At 37.9% G+C, this 16,844-nt stretch overlaps 1 protein-coding gene across 9 annotated transcripts in view; it reads right to left on the reverse strand.

Moving 5' to 3' along the window:
• LOC117400196 (catenin delta-2-like) overlaps positions 1-16,844 on the reverse strand; it is a 366,132-nt gene that overhangs the window by 144,679 nt on the left and 204,609 nt on the right. For 6 of the 9 annotated variants that reach the window (XM_059022195.1, XM_059022197.1, XM_059022191.1 and 3 more), the window contains one exon: positions 13,495-13,813. In XM_059022195.1, coding sequence (XP_058878178.1) covers positions 13,495-13,813 — 319 coding nt within the window. Of the gene's footprint in view, positions 1-10,998; positions 11,056-13,494; positions 13,814-16,844 lie in introns of all 9 variants that reach the window. The other 3 variants (XM_033999746.3, XM_033999749.3, XM_059022198.1) reach the window with 2 other exon arrangements.

The raw sequence follows: 16,844 nt of genomic DNA on the forward strand, positions 1-16,844 counted from the left end.
TCCCCAAAAAGGGAGACAAAACCAAACCAGGTAACTGCAGACCAATAAGCCTGACTTCTATTATATGGAAACTTATGGAAACTATAATAAGATCCAAAATTACCTATATGGTAACAATATCCTGGGAGACAGTCAGCATGGTTTTAGGAAAGGGAGATCGTGTCTAACTAACCTGCTTGACTTTTTTGAGGATGCAACATTGACAATGGATAATTGCAAAGCATACGGCATGGTTTATTTAGATTTCCAGAAAGCTTTTGACAAAGTTCTGCATAAAAGATTAATTCTCAAACTGAACGCAGTAGGGATTCAAGGAAATGCATGCACATGGATTAGGGAGTGGTTAACATGTAGAAAACAGAAAGTACTGATTAGAGGAGAAGCCTCAAAATGGAACGAGGTAACCAGTGGTGTACCACAGGGATCAGTATTAGGCCCTCTGCTATTCCTAATCTATATTAATGATTTAGATTCTGGTATAGTAAGCAAATTTAAATTTAAATTTAAATTTGCAGACGACACAAAAATAGGAGGAGTGGCAAACACTGTTGCAGCAGCAAAGGTCATTCAAAATGATCTAGACAGCATTCAGAACTGGGCAGACACATGGCATATGACATTTAATAGAGAAAAGTGTAAAGTATTGCAGGTATTATTGCTATCTGCTGAAACGTCTTACAGTGAAAGCTCAGAAGCAGAATCTTAAAAGGTAGAAGCAAGTGGTGGCTTTCTTAAGTGAAAAAGCAAGCATACATAATGAAATACTATGGTCAAGGTACAATAATGTATTATATGTAAGCTTTAAACTTTTTTTCCCCTGAAAGTCTGACTAGACACAACTTGCCCTTTAACAATGAGACTTTAATCAGGCACACAATGACTCACTATTTAAGGATTAGAACAGAATGGAAGGAGATATTGACAAAAGTGATCACATGATCAAGCAGTCAGTACTATACAAGGGATTAAAGGAAGAAGAAAAAAAGCTATTACTCAGAACCAAACTGCTGAAAATTGTAAAAGTGATTATGATTAGTTAAAAGAATGCATTTGTAAGGGCAGTGCTATAGGTCAACAAGAATAATCAAGATAAAAAATGAATCAAGGCAAACTTATTTTCTTTTTAAAGATTCTGTCTAGACTTCTGAATTAAACCTGATCTGGTTCTCCATGTTTTGTAGCTTGACTAACTGTGAGGCTGCTATGCGGCACTGAGTATTACATATACAAGTAGAATTCAGAATAGCATGCAGTGCAATTCAAGGTAGTACAACAGCAGAGGGTGGCTGCATACCAGTTATTATAGAACAATTAATAAGGTTATGCACATATTACTCAGGTACCGTAAAAGCCACCTACCTGTACAGACTCGGGGCTTTCCAAAGACAAAGACATATTCAGTGTGTGTATGCAGTACTCCTATGCTGCATCCTAAACCATTCCCTTGCACCCTACACCCTTCGACAAGTGTACACTTCACGTGACGTTTTACTGACGTCACAGAGTGTGCACTTGGGTGAGCGAGGGAGTAGGGTGTAGGGTCGAGCTAAAAGCGTTAAATGGGACGCACTTCAGCATCATCATTCAGCCCCTTTACCTTTGACTAAGCAAGAAGCTACGCAATCTTTTGTTGTCAGATTGTAGTTTGGAAGAATGGCTGTAGCATGTGCACTATTCCTGTTCCAAAGAACTGTGGCAAGGATTTCGGAAAGTAGGAGATGTCTTCGCCACGCTATTACCCTACTGAGCAAACAAGACATATTTAGAACATTTTACATGTATATGGTTATTTTTAAACTTTGAAATAATTTGAAAAACTTTGATATCGGTTAATAAAATGCAAACTTTGCCACATCTTACGAACATACGTACTTAATAATGTAGCCTAATATTTACGTTTTTTTTTTTGTTTGTTTTAAATAATATTTTAAATCATAAGATATCTTTTTTACTTTAAATCCAATAGGTAATATATTTTGCTTTATATTCTGTGTCACTGCGAACTGGCTAAAGGTTCTACACTAATTTATTAATCACTGCAAAAACATATAATGGAAATGATAAGTGTGCAGGCTACATAAAAGTTTCAAATGTCACTCCCAGCCCAGCTTTGCGCGTTTCTTTTCCCCGTGAAGTGGACATAATTTGCCGCACGCAGCTGGATCAGTTTTAGGGTCTCTTCCTCTGTCCTTATATTTCATAAAAAAAAAATAATAATAATTTTGAAATATATTGCTCGTTTATATCATCTCCTAGTTTTGTAGCTACCTATCTAGTTAATTAATTAATTAATTGATAGATAATTAATTCCAGCAATCTATATGTACTGAAAAGATTTTTCTCTGCACTTTCTAATCATGTAGTTAAATCGTGATCATAGATTTAAAAATATTCATTTTATTAGCTAAGCGACTCAACACAACATACATTTCACAAATTATTTGCTAGTATAACTTAATATCTACAATTTCCTAGCTAACTACATTTACGTTATATTTATGTGCAGCCGCATCTGACACATTTGCATAGTACTTCTGCCCCTGAAGGGAAGGCAACGAGTTAGCCTTAGTCAAAGGTAAAGGCTCTGAATGATGATGCTGAAGTGCGTCCCATTTAATGCTTTTAGCTCCACCCTACTCCCTCGCTCACCCAAGTGCACACTCTGTGACGTCAGTAAAATGTCACGCGAAGTGTACACTTGTTGAAGGGTGTAGGGTGCAAGGGAATGGTTTGGGACGCAGCCCTAGCCGGAACTACGATTGCCTGAAGTTAAGCCTCTCCTCATGTGACAGGGTTCACAGCTTAGGTTTCGTTTTGAGTCTATTGCTCCGTCATTGAAGCAGCTAGACTGAAGCTCACCCCCCCCCCCCCCCCCCCCCCAAATGTTCATTTCATATTGAGGTGCATTGTTTTGTTTTTTTTAACCATCTATGATTACATGAATACAGTATATATAGCAGTACATATATTCTCATCTCTACCACGTAGAGTATGCCTGATCCTATTGCAATACATAATATGAAAGGGCATTTTGTGGAAATAGAGTTGTGTGGAAATAGTTAAAAAAAAAAACTAATAAATGGAACGCTGGTTAAAAAGAAAAGCACCTTTTTCTTCTGCTGCTTGCAAAAACTTCACATCAGGCAATGGCAAAAGCAATGGAGAGTGCTCTGTCTCACAGTGAAGAACAGCTGTTAGGTCTCCTGAAAGCAGCTTATTTTAAAGCAACACCAGTGTGAATGATGATGTAGTAAAATATATATAGTTTTGTATATGCAAAAGTGCCTTTTTTTTGCCATTCCCCCCTAAAATTTGGGCTGCAGCATAGGGGGAAAATCCCCCCAGCACACAAAAATGAAATTCAAGCCCTGATTATTATTATTATTAGGCATCCAAGCCCATGACTGGGAAGCCTATTGTTGTTAAGATTATTATTATTTTTCTTTTCGCCAACAAAATCTTAAAAGTTGCATAAAATGAAAACCGTTGCACGAAAACTCTTGAAATTTCACAGAGTTGTAGACGCCAATTGGAACTAATGTCCACAGCTGAATGAACGCGATTGGTCACATGGTTTGGCAGCCATATTGGATTTTACAACGAATGTTGGACAATTTACAAACACCTTGTCGGAAACCACTTATCGCAGAGTTCTGAAACTTCGGCATGTAATTTACTTAGCAGCTCTTTTTCGTGAACAATTATCGTAATTTCACCGCAAGTTTACGAACATCATAAATTACTGTTCATTATACAGGTGAGATCGGAGTTTGCATCTCATTATAAATGGATTCGCAACGCAGACAGTCAAAATTTAGAATTTCCCGAAGGAAAGTAAACATTACAATGTAATACTAGTGTAGCGAAAACAGACACTGGGTACAGTGAAAACAAACCAAAACATAATCTAAAAGAAAGGGTCCCCAAAAACAGAAAGCATGATAAAACTAAGCTTGTTTCTATATATAGAGGTTTAACATAGTACATATGCACAGGCCTGCCGACAGCAATTCCGGGCCCCAGGGCAGAACAGTCAAAGGCCCCCCTAGAAAGGGACGGCTGAGGGTTACGACACTACTTTTTATCCTAAATAACACATTAGAACCCAATATGCGTATGTTGTGGAAGCACAAAGCTCAAAGAAAACACACAAAACATCAATTAGGCTAATTAAACACCAAATCGTGATTCATGATGTGTAATCTAAAAATAAACAATCAAAAAAACTAATGAAAAAATATACAAAATGTAACTGAATATGACCAACAATAAAATAAAACAGGTATTTAAAAAGGTAAAATACTCACATAATATGGGGAAGGGGTCCTAAAATGCAACTCTTCTGGATTTTTTTGCAGCAAAATCATCAATTATGTCTTGAAAGTTCAATGACCTGGCAAGATCGTGCTCAAAAGCAAGAAGAGCAAGACCATTGAGTTTTTCTTGTCCGATTGTTGATCTTTGTACGCTTTTGATTTGCTTCATTTTGCTAAAAGATCTTTCGGCTTCAGAAACAGTGACAGGTATGGTACAGAAAAGCCGCAGAGCTACAGTGACATTCCAACTTAAGCTCATGAAGTTTATTTAACAGTTCTAGTGGTTTGAGAGGTGCACTTCCAAAGTTTGCCTTATAAATTGCTTTCATTTGTTTCACCTCATCGATGATGTCCGTGGATACATCATTGTCATATTCTCTGCAGAAAGCTGAACACGAGTTTTCAATTTGAGTATCAGTGAATTCCAAAAATAACCACAAAAAGCTGAAAGAATTATTGATATCTTTGGCCAAGACAAACCGCTGTGTTGAGCACCCGATTACACAGTCAATAAGCTTGTAAACATTCACTTTAAAATCCCCCTCCTCATTCACTTCTCCCAAATGGACTTCTGGTGTTTCATCGTGAAACTGTTTTCTCTTTTTTGTGTGCTTCTCGGGGATTTCAGTTTCGGTTGGCAGGTCTGTTGACAAGGCTTGCTGCACGCTTGGCTTCTGAAAGAAGAGTTTCCCACTTATCACGTAACTCTTTAAGCTCCTCAATCGAGTTGTCAATGTTTTGTACTTCCACGTCAAGAGTTGCCTGTCTTGACTGAAGAACCTTATTGCGTTGCTCTATGGCAACCAATATTTTGAGCCATATTGTTGCCATCAAAGTACACATACATTACTGTATCTAGCGTTGAATTCCCTTTAGCTCTGTTTTGCACTTAGAAGACAGATTTAGTTCCTGGCACTTGATAATTGCATATTTTATTAGTGGCAAATGTTTTGCAATTGGTTTAACACTTTCCACGCGAGCTAACCATCTAGTCTGAGAGAGATTGTGCAATGAACATCCAATTTTTTCTTGCAATATCTCCCATCCTTGAGGGTTGTGAGCAAAAGATGTTTAGATTTTTTGTATGATTCCAAAAAATGTTATCACATCATCACAGCATTCAGCAGCATTTGAGCCACAACAAATTTAAGCTATGAGCCCCACAATTAGAAAATGTGTCGAGAGGATTAATTTCAGTAATAATGGCTTGAGCACCATTATACTTGCCAGCCATATTCAAACCACTGTCGTACCACTGACCCCTGCAGTCTTGCAATGGGATATTGTGTTTTCCCAGTTCAGTTATAATGAGGTTAGCAATGTCTCGTCCAGTTTTTTTGTTGAAGTCAACAAACTCCAGAAATCGTTCTTTGATAACAAAACATGTATTGTTGTCTAAAACGTATCTTAGGGTGATCGTAGTTTGCTCTGTGTGAGAAGAATCAGGGGTAGCATCGACAAGCACAGCAAAATACTTAGATTTTTGTCTTTCCAATAGTATTTAGTCTGCAGAAAGATAATGAGCTTGAAGTCGTTTTCCATTGTCTTGAGATTGCCTCACTTTAGCAAGTCAATAATTCCAAGAAAATTAACACTATTGCTGTTTTCCGATTTTATTTGAAGTTCCCCTGAAAGCAAGTCCTCTCTCACCCAGGAACAGTCACTGACAAAATTCGGTTTAGCAAATCTCTCTAGTACTTCGCTTTAGCTTCTGTTTCTTTATTTAGCTGTGAATTTATATCAGTTCCTTGGGCAAGTCTTCTCTCTAAATCTCTAAAAAGAAACAGGATTTGAACTGAATAATCTACATGGGAAACAAAAGTGCGATTCTGCACTTTCATTCCACACAAGCCAGTCCCTGTCAGCAACTTTTTTTTTTTGTTGATTTTAATATGGAATTTGGAAACTTCCTTTTTCCGTCATTGGGAATGTGTCTGGATGCCTAGATGGCCCTTTTAGAAGAACAGTTTCTATCAGAGCTGCAGATAGCAGGGGGTGGGCAGCAGCTATAACACAGTGTAGAGTGGAATGCCGGTGACGTATCATCTAGTGTATTATTATGTATATCTATGGCAGCGCTGTTACAGCGCTCTGCACAGGGCAGCAGCAGCAGGAAACCAGATTATTTATTTATTTTTTGCAAGTCTTAATTTTAAATGAAAAATACGTATCTATCCCACCGCCTGGGCCCCTTAAAATCGCCGGGCCCCTGGGCAATTGCCCCTTTTGCCCCCCACCCCCCGTTGGCAGGCCTGCATACACACGGTAATTCTGCACCCTAACCATGCTTCCCTACGTGCTTGCAGTGCTTTCTTTTAATTTAAGAATATCGCCGGAGGCTACGGAGGTAAATACTTTTTGCCATGTTTCATTTGTCTATGCACTACGTCAGTAACTTTAATTTCTAACCGTTACTGTACAGTATTATTGTTCAGCCAACACCTGCCCTCCTCCGTGCTGTAGGAGGCGCTGCACTGTGCTCTGACTGTAGGCAATTTGAGAAAATACTGAATATATGTGAGCTCTGTCCAGTTGTTCGGCTTGGATTTTGGTATCAGAGCTTTAGTTTCTTGCACTGTCCGTGTAATTTAGGGTTATCAAGTTTGCAGAGTGAAACACTTTTATTTTCTTCAATTCATTGAAGCCACACTAACTCGAAAGCAGTTAAAATAACTGTATATAATAATACAATAATACAGTAACTTAAATTAACATCGGGTGTGTTATTTTATCGACAGTGAGCCATTATTTTAAACATCTCTACTATTTTAATGATTGTCAGTATTTACCAATGTAAGGATATGTCTTCTTGGAAGAATGCAATTACAAAAAAATTATATTGCAATATTTTCTTTGTCAAAGAGTGCTAAGCATTGTGAAGACTATTGTTATGGTGACACATGGAAGCAGGCTACTGCACAGAAGTTCATGCTGTAAACTGCAGTGAATCTTGAAGAACCTTGATGCATACAGAAAGGAAGTGCCCAAAAATCAACGACTCAAAGTGACCACATGAAAAAACCAATCAATCAAACCTTGCAGGTGGAAACAGACAGTGGGTTTGAGGCAGTGTTAAAGCAGATACTTGGAGGGGTTTTTGCAAGAAGTGTTATTGCATTAAGGTATGAGACTTTAGGGGCTCCCGAGTGGCGCATCCAGTAAAGGCGCTCCGCGCGGAGTGCAGGATGTGCCCTATAGCTTGGAGATCGCAGGTTCGAATCCAGGCTATGTCACAGTCGACCGTGACCGGGAGTTCCTAGGGGGCGGCGCATAACTGGCTGAGCGCTGCCTGGGTAGGGAGGGCTTAGGTCGGCAGGGGAATCCACGGCTCACCGCGCATCAGTGACCCCTGTGGCCGATAGTGCGCCTGTGGTTCTGCAGTGGAGCCGCCAGATCTGTGTTGTCCTCCGGCACTATAGGTCTGGTGGCATTGCTGTGGATCTGCAGTGCGAAAAATGACGGCTTGGCAGAAGCACGTTTCAGAGGACGCGTGTTCCAGCCTCCGTTTCCCGAGTCGGCGGGGGGGGGGTTGCGAGCGGTGAGCCGAGGATACAGATAATAATTGGGCATGCTAAATTGGGGAGAAAAACCGGGGTAAAAAATTGGCGACGACTAAATTAAAAAAAAAAAAAAAAATGTATGAGACTTTGTCCTCCATGTTGGCTCCAGATAATCTACTGTATGCTGGAGGGTGTTGACTAGTTTGGAGTCATAATAATGAATTTCATAGCCTCTTCTGTATGAAAACTTCTGCTTTTACTGTTAGCAAGTTCCACATATTCCCTAATACCATTATTACAAAATAACAATCCACTATTTCATAAAAACTACTATGATTAACCTTTTGTTAAACTTATAGCCAAAAGGGAATGTTGCACCCCTGAGCACTTTGATAGAAGTCCATTGTAATCTGCAGGCATGTACATACAACTATGGCCAAAGGTTCCGGATTGAGACATCAATTGAAACCTGTAAAAGCACATGTAAAGTGTGCAAATATACTGGTAAAGATAAAAGTGAAATCACAAATAAAGAAAATAAATATTCACTCTTGCAAGGATGCAATCCGTCATGCAAGGATTGCAACTTTGTATATGGTATATCTTGCATAAAATGTAATAAAATAAAATATGTAGGAGACAGGTACATCATTGTATAAAAGAATACAGAACCACCTATCAAATATAAGAAATAAAGAAGTAAATGAACCAACAGTTCAGCACTTTACAAGGAACAGACACACCAGGGATTAAATTAGATAATGTACAGCATAGAGGAATAAAGAAAAATAAATGGATAATTAAACTAGGTATCATGATGCCTGAATGTTTCAATAGAAAGGAACATTGTTACATCATTAGCTATATTGTGAATGACATCACAAAGACTTTAGATTTAAAGAGAAATAAATGTGTGGTTACCATGGCATCAAAAGCCTATAAATACCTCCAATGTTTGTTTTCAAACACCTTTCCCTTGACAAAGGTATGTTAAACATACCGAAACGAGGGAAGTTGGCTCTTTGAGCAAAAACTTATATATAATTTAGATATTTTATTTAACATCATGTAATCAAAGAAACCAAAATGATATTGCAAAAGTCTACTGGAAGCCATAATAGTAGCACAGTATTTAATGTTAGATTTTGAAATGTCACATTTCAGAAAATGAGTACTTTACATTACTGAGAGGAAATGTATATAGAAATGCTCTATAAAAATAGACAACTAAATAAAACAATATTTTTGGAAACGGATACTAGAATTCTCAGAATAAACAAACCAGTTGCAGGCAGCTTGTTAAACTATATTTCTTTTATAGGAGGAATAACCGATGCTTTGAAAATCATTATATATATATACAGTGCCTTGCAAAAGTATTCAGACCCCTGGCCAATTCTCTCATATTATTGAATTACAAATGGTACATTGCAATTTTGTTCTGTTTGGTATTTTATTTTAAAACACTGGAACTCAAAATCAATTATTGTAAGGTGACATTGGTTTTATGTTGGGAAATATTTTTAATAAAAATAAAAAAACTGAAATATCTTGCTTGCATAAGTATTCAACCCGTGCTGTGGAAGCTCCCAGTTTACACCGATGAAAGAAATTGCCCTAACGAGGACACAATTACCTTACCATTGGCCTCCACCTGTGAACCATTAAAGTTGCTGTCACATTTTCTGGATAAAAACCCCACTGTTGAAGGATCATTGGTCGGGCTGTGAGTCTGAAGGAAAATGAAGACCAAAGAGCATTCTGCAGAAGTTAGAGATAAAGTAATACAAATGCATAGATTAGGAAAAGGGTACAAAATAATATCCAAGTGTTTGGATGTCCCAGTGAGCACAGTTGGATCAATAATCAGGAAGTGGAAGCTGCATCACACCACCCAGGCACTGCCAAGAAAAGGCTGTCCCTCAAAACAGCGCTCAGACAAGAAGGAGACTTGTGAGAGAAGCCACAGAGAGGCCAACAATCACTTTGAAGGAGCTACAGAGTTCAGTGGCTGGGAGTGGAGTAATGGTGCACCAGTCAACCATTCAAGAGCTCTGCATAACACTGGCCTGTATGGGAGGGTGGCAAGAAAGAAGCCGTTACTCAAAAAGTACCATCTGAAAGCACGTCTGGAGTTTGCCAGAAAGCATGAGAGTGACCCAGCTGCGATGTGGGAAAAGGTTTTGTGGTCAGATGAGACCAAGATAGAGCTTTTTGGCCAAAACTCAAAGCGCTATGTGTGGCGCAAACCTAACACTGCCCATGCTTCAAGACACACCATCCCTACAGTGAAGTATGGTGGTGGCAGCATCATGCTGTGGGGATGCTTCTCATCAGCAGGGACTGGGCATCTTGTTAAAATTGAAGGAAGAATGGATGGAGCAAAATACAGGGAAATACTGCAAGAGAACCTGCTTCAGTCTGCTAAAAAACTGAAGCTTGGGAGGAAATTCACCTTTCAGCAGGACAATGATCCCAAGCACAAGGCCAAAGCAACATTGGAGTGGCTCAAGAACAAAAAGATGAATGTCCTACAGTGGCCCAGTCAAAGTCCTGATCTCAATCCCATTGAGAATCTGTGGCACTATTTGAAAATTGTGGTCCACAAGCGTCGTCCAACCAACCTGAACAACCTGGAGCAAATCTGCCAAGAAGAATGGGCCAAAATCACTCCGACACTGTGTGCAAAGCTGGTACATACTTACCCCAAAAGACTTAAAGCTGTTATAGTAGCGAAAGGTGGCTCTACCAAATATTAATGTGTGGGGGTTGAATACTTATGCAAGCAAGATATTTCAGTTTTTTATTTTTCTTAAAAATATTTCCCAACATATAACCAATGTCACCTTACAATAATTGATTTTGAGTTTCAGTGTTTTAAAATAAAATATCAAACAGAACGAAATTTCAATGTACCATTTGTAATTTAGTAATATGAGAGAATTGGTCAGGGGTCTGAATACTTTTGCAAGGCACTGTATATATATATAGGTCATACTGATATATACAATGTCATAGAATATGTCCAGTCACTGTCATCTAGTGTATGAAAAACCAAGACTACATGTCCTTATACCGGGGTAAAGATTAATAATATTATTATTAATAATAATAATAATAATAATAATTTTTAAAAGATGAAAATGTAATCAGGAATAAAATGTAAATAAACATTTGATTACTTTGTGATTCTTTGCTCGGCTTGATTTTGATTCCAGACAAGGAATTCATAGCTGTACCTATCAAGAGACAGGTAGAGAGAAAAAAGTAGGTGGCTTGCATGAAGGAGTTTCACATTAAAAAGGTGTGTTCTGTTAAAATACTCTTAGGGGTAGATTTGATTTTTTTTTTTTTAAATGCTCCCATTTAAGATCCTTGTTGTTTTCATTTTATGGCGCAAATCAATCAAGTATCTTAGTCATAAGAGAACACCCCCCAAACACATATCTGCAGTAGCAACAGCATTAAGTTTGGTTTAATGGCACCACAGAACAGGAAAATAAAGCAGGTGCTGTATTTTTTGATTAAATCTCAAAAGTCTTTTTACTCCAAATTGTTATTAGAACTTAAAAAAGAAGGAAAAAAACATCCAATTACAATTATAAAACTAACTAAAATCGGGTATCTTAGCCATTGCACTGTGTTTTACAGAAGATCGTGGCAAAGAGTTACTTTCACTTATTGGATATCCTAGAAAATAACTAGGAATGTCCAATGTTGTATTTATACAAAGTTTTATCCAATGCAAGCTGTAAGAAACTACTTTCCATGGCTGTCATGACCCTTTTCAAGGGTTTCCTTCTTACACAATATGCATCAAGTTTGTACCTAACTCTGTAACCGTGCAAATGTTTATCCAGATTGGATTATCGATTCTAGTCCTAGCGTGAAAACAGGATTGGCATGGTGTTCTGTGACCTTGTGTTAAAGGGTAAAGGTTTCCCACAATACTTGCTTGTCACTTTTATTGTGCCTGTGTAACAATTACCTTCATGACAAACTAGGTTTGTGTGATACGGAACACGAAGAACGGATAGACAAACTGATGGACAGATGAAAAGTGTAATGCAGATGACAGTGCAGATAATAGAAAACAACTTATAACTAGGCCCTAAATAAAATGTCTCAGTTATATATATATATATATATATATATATATATATATATATATATATATATATATATATATATATATATATAATTTTAATGTGGTTATTTTATTAGTGGAACCTTTTGCTCTCTGTAAAAAAATCATCTTAGAGACGATTTGGAGTAAAAAGCTTTGAGAATCTAGCATCACTTATAATATGTATACTGGGCTATATTTATAAAACACCTGCACATTAGAAAAAGTACAGTATGAAACAGCAGTCCTCTTAAAACATGTTTTAATGATTTGTGAATACAGCCCAATATATCTGTTGTGTCTTACAGTTTGTAGATAATAGTCATAATTATAAGCTAACTAAACATGTTCCAGTTTAAGTTTGTAAAGAAGTGCCGGTCTACTTCTGGAAAGACAGTGTTTAATGTTAAGTCAATGACAGCTCTACTTTTGTTGCAATCACATTGACTATAAGTGTGTTGATTAGAAAGACATGTTAGACAAGTGTTATTAGAAAGACAACTTAGACATGGCCACTGGTTGTCCTTGTGTAGGATGTGCTGTAAATGCAGTTAATTGAAGCAAAAAGTACAGGAAATAAAAAACAAAAAAACAACCCCAGCTCTGCTCCCGCCAGCATTTCTAATTTTAATTTAAAATCAACTTCTAAATTACAAATAATTGCCTTGATTTACTTTTTCTTAATGTCTCTTGTTTGTGTTATCAATGGGTTGTATGCACAGCTATCATCCATTAATGTTTGTCTTAATTAAAAAAAATAAATTGAACTGTATATTAATGCATAAAAAAATAATTAAAACAACCAGATTTAAAATATCTGAATTGCATTTAAGACTTTGTATCTTCTGTAATCCCCTTGAACCTACTAAACAAATGGTAAGTTTCCAATTGACTATTCTGCCTACACACCAAATAGAGACAGGTGTCTGCCAACATTTGCTAGGCCCACTATTTATATCATAGCTTGCTCTAACACTGTGTCGTCTGCTGACTCTGTCTCTGTTTATAAGTAAATTCAGTCAAGGTAGCACTTTTTATTTTATAAATGCTTGAAAATGTGTCTTACATATAAAATGTGAAAAAGAAATCAAAACACTAAAATAAATATTTACAGCAGGGCTAATCATTTGATGGTTTAGGTTGTTTAGTACTGCAACAGCTACCTTTACATCATTTAAAAGGCCCCCAAGGATTCCCATGGACGAATTGTTCACAGAATTTCCAATTGCCTATATAGGATCTGTGCCGATTCAGCAACACATATTAGATAATGCATTAGGCAGAGTGATATACTGTACTATATATTCAAATAATTGAATCAAATACCAAGGAACACTACCACCTACCCAACTGTAAAACTGCAGCACCTTTTTTTTTTTTTTTTAAAACATAAATAATCAAGTAATTGTTTTATTTAGGAATTAAAGTCTGTATTTAGGTTAAAAATCAGTTTATGAGAGAAACAAGTGCTAAAAAGTAATCTGTTTCATATTTAAAGAGCTGCTTGCAGACTACCTCATGCTAAACAGTGTATAAATAGGGTGTCACCCACCTGGGATCCTTTTGAATGCTGTCAATGGAAGGTGACCTTGCCAAGGTCCCCTCCAGTGGGATGGCTGGCCCAGATTTGCTGTATGGTGAATCCACGGAAGGACAGTACTTAAGAGTGCGGTAGGGGTCTGCATAATTGGAGGCCGGGCCTGCTGCATAGCTGGCTCTCTGATAAGTGCCCGCGGCGTTCTGAGGGCCTTGCTGGCTGCCTGTGCGCTGCAAGGGTACGGAGTCAACACCAGGGGAAGATGGGGCTACGACAGGAAAGTAGGGACAAAGCAAAACATTCAGGACCTGTTCACAAAACTGGTTTACTAGGTCTAGGCAAAGGAATAAACAGACATACAACAAAAAATAAAACAGGGGTCGAGAGTTGTAAAAGCAGAGTCAGTCAGTTTATGCATTTAAACTAACAACAGTAACTAAGTTACTTTCTTGCATTATCCAGAATAACCATAACAATAACATTCTTCATTGTTTCTGCCAGGAGTTTCTTGTTTGGGAATGACACAAGTGTCCTGTTCTTTGGCCATATAGACTGTATTTTAAACTAAATTAGAAGATTATTGAAGGCTCCATTCACATTCATATCACACTAGAAGTGCAAACAGTTCAATGTAAAGATGATGGGTTTGGTAATTATACAGATAAGAGGAATGAAGTGATGCTATGGTGTGTGGGCATCTGACTTGGATTGAAATATTTCAGCCTTAGTGAAAACTATAAATAAGGCTTTAATTATTTGATGGCTGAGTAAAACAGTCATATCTTTCCTTAGTGTAAATCAGTTTAGATTGGCATAGTTTTTTCACTGAAGCCAGGTTGAATGTGACGCTGAAAAGCTGATGCATACAATTATATAAAGCTGCACACTGGGCTGGTAGCTTGGGGCATCAGTAGCGTGATATGATATTATAGGTGAATTATTCCCACTTTTTGCTCTTTCATCTTACCTAGTTAAAACACCATCATTTAAAGTAATTAAGGACAATCATTTAAAATGACGGCCTTGTAGTGGCAGATGGGGGTCTGGTATACAGCCAGAGGCAGATGAATATGAACACCTTTCTACTTTAAACAACAATGGAAATATTTAATAATGCTGCCAATTTAGAATGTTCGTACAGGATGTTCTGTCACATAAATCTAATAGGGTAAAAGTCACGTTTCACTTTTGATATTTAAAGATACAGTATAAACCTGGCTTCTACTAACAAATTACAATAGCTACGGCTTCAACTGCAGTCAAACTCAGAGTAGACGCGACATAACTGATTTTTATTGTTAACCAAAAATCAAGAACTACAGTAATAGGTATACAGCAGTAACTATACAGTAACTGGCGTGTGCACCTAGTGTATAGTTAACTAGTATGAAATCCTTGACACTGTCTCAGATTCAGGACTAGTATCATCATGCATTTAATGCACCCTATACCTAGATATAATTTTAATATTAGTGGGTTTTTTTCCCCCATGGTGATAAAAAAGATATTTAATTGTTCTATATTGTATGTAATTGTGACCAAGTGGGTTCAGGTGAAAGCAATGCAGCAGTGCAGAAGAAACAGACAGACGATATTCAGGTGCAATGGTGTTTAATGATCTTGTTTTCCAAAAGCCTGACGGCAAAACAAACAGTAAACCATAATGATGGTTTACTAAAGTAAAGTAATACAGCGGTGTGTATTATTTTACTTATAATCCCCGGGTTTGACCCACAACCAATAGTCCCATTCTTTATACACCCACACGTAACACAAAACACATACACGTCCATTAGTGAGTGAATTAGTGCTCGTGGCGCAAATACAGTTCTTCGTGAAACAAGGGTAGTGATGTTGTCCGGTTTGGTGCCGGCCTTTGGTGACAGCTCCGGATCGTTTTAGCTGTCTAAACAACGAACAAACAGGTTTTTAACAAGACAGTACAAACAAACAAAACACTCACATTTTTCACCGTTCTCCTTTTTAGGCTTTCTCTAACCAATTACAAAAGGAACAGATCACTCCACTACGTCTCCTTTTTATACCGTCACCCATGACCCCTTGGTCAACGAGCGCATCCACTCCTCCAATCCGCAGGCAATTTTGAGGCAGTTAAACTGACTGCTTGCATGTGGAAAGAAACAAGGTGACTGACCACTTTGCCTGCTAGGTTTTGTTTCTTAAAGGTTTGTTATTACCAAAAGGCAAATTAACTAATACCATGCTAAGTTTTGTAATAGGATATTAAAGATCATTGTTCTGAACAGATTCTCTTTTACACTGTATTATACATACAGGTAAAATATGTATGCATGTATCTATGTTTGTCTCTATGTATGTGGGTATATGTAAGCATGTATGTATGTATACCATCTTGTGACAAAGAGAGAAAGAATGTAAGCTGTAAATCTCCCTACCAACCACGAAGGGTGCTGTGTAAGGTGGGCGGTATGCATCCCTGTAGACTAGTCGACTCGACGGTAGGCAGAAACCGGAAGTCGGATATCTTGGCGGAAGCACATAGCGGCACGTACACAAAATGAATTCTTGGTGATCTAGTACAAAGGGGACGCAGCTACGCAAGTACTCCCCCTTACGCTGAGACTGTACAACCAGCCAGAGCGTGTCTTTGTTTTACTTTTGTCTTTGCAGAAGAGTAACTCTCTTTGCAGAAGAGCTGCAGCCACGGAGCCAGCTCACAACCACGACTCACAGCCTCACTGCACAGCACAGCATATCAAGGACACTCGTACCACTTCCACCTGGATCACAGAGCACAGGTTTGTGCACGAAGGATTGTGGTTATTGGAATGTTGTTCTGTTTAGGACTGCAACCCGCCATATTTAGATTCCCATATAGCATTACTGGTATAGGGGCGACTTGCTTTTCTTTTGTACTTTTAAAATAAAGACGGGGGTAATACAGTGTTGTTTGTGTTATCTGCCATCACACCACTCACAACTCTGTCACACACCTTTATACCACCTTTCACTGATATGACTGAATTGGAAAAGAACCATCTTAACAATGGACAGGACCAGAATCAGCTGTTTTGACCAGGACAGAGCAGTTTCTTCAATTAGGGTGTGGCTGCTTTACTAGGAAAACCCATTAGACAGTGGCAGCACCTTCAAATGATGTTTGCTTATGACTTATTTAAACCCACTATCAGTACTACATTCTAAAAATCTAAAGTTGCTCAACTTACATATGTAATGGTGTTACAGCACAGTGATCTGAAACTGTTCATCCACAGTGTAAGCCACAGTGAAGCAGAAAAGGCCAATAAATAACAGATGCCTTAGTCGGGATCTTAACAGCAACTTTTTGGTGCAATTGGTGTCACTGGGGAAACAACTGGAGA

Source organism: Acipenser ruthenus, chromosome 4 (assembly GCF_902713425.1).
Source record: "Acipenser ruthenus chromosome 4, fAciRut3.2 maternal haplotype, whole genome shotgun sequence".
Lineage (NCBI taxonomy): Eukaryota > Metazoa > Chordata > Actinopteri > Acipenseriformes > Acipenseridae > Acipenser > Acipenser ruthenus.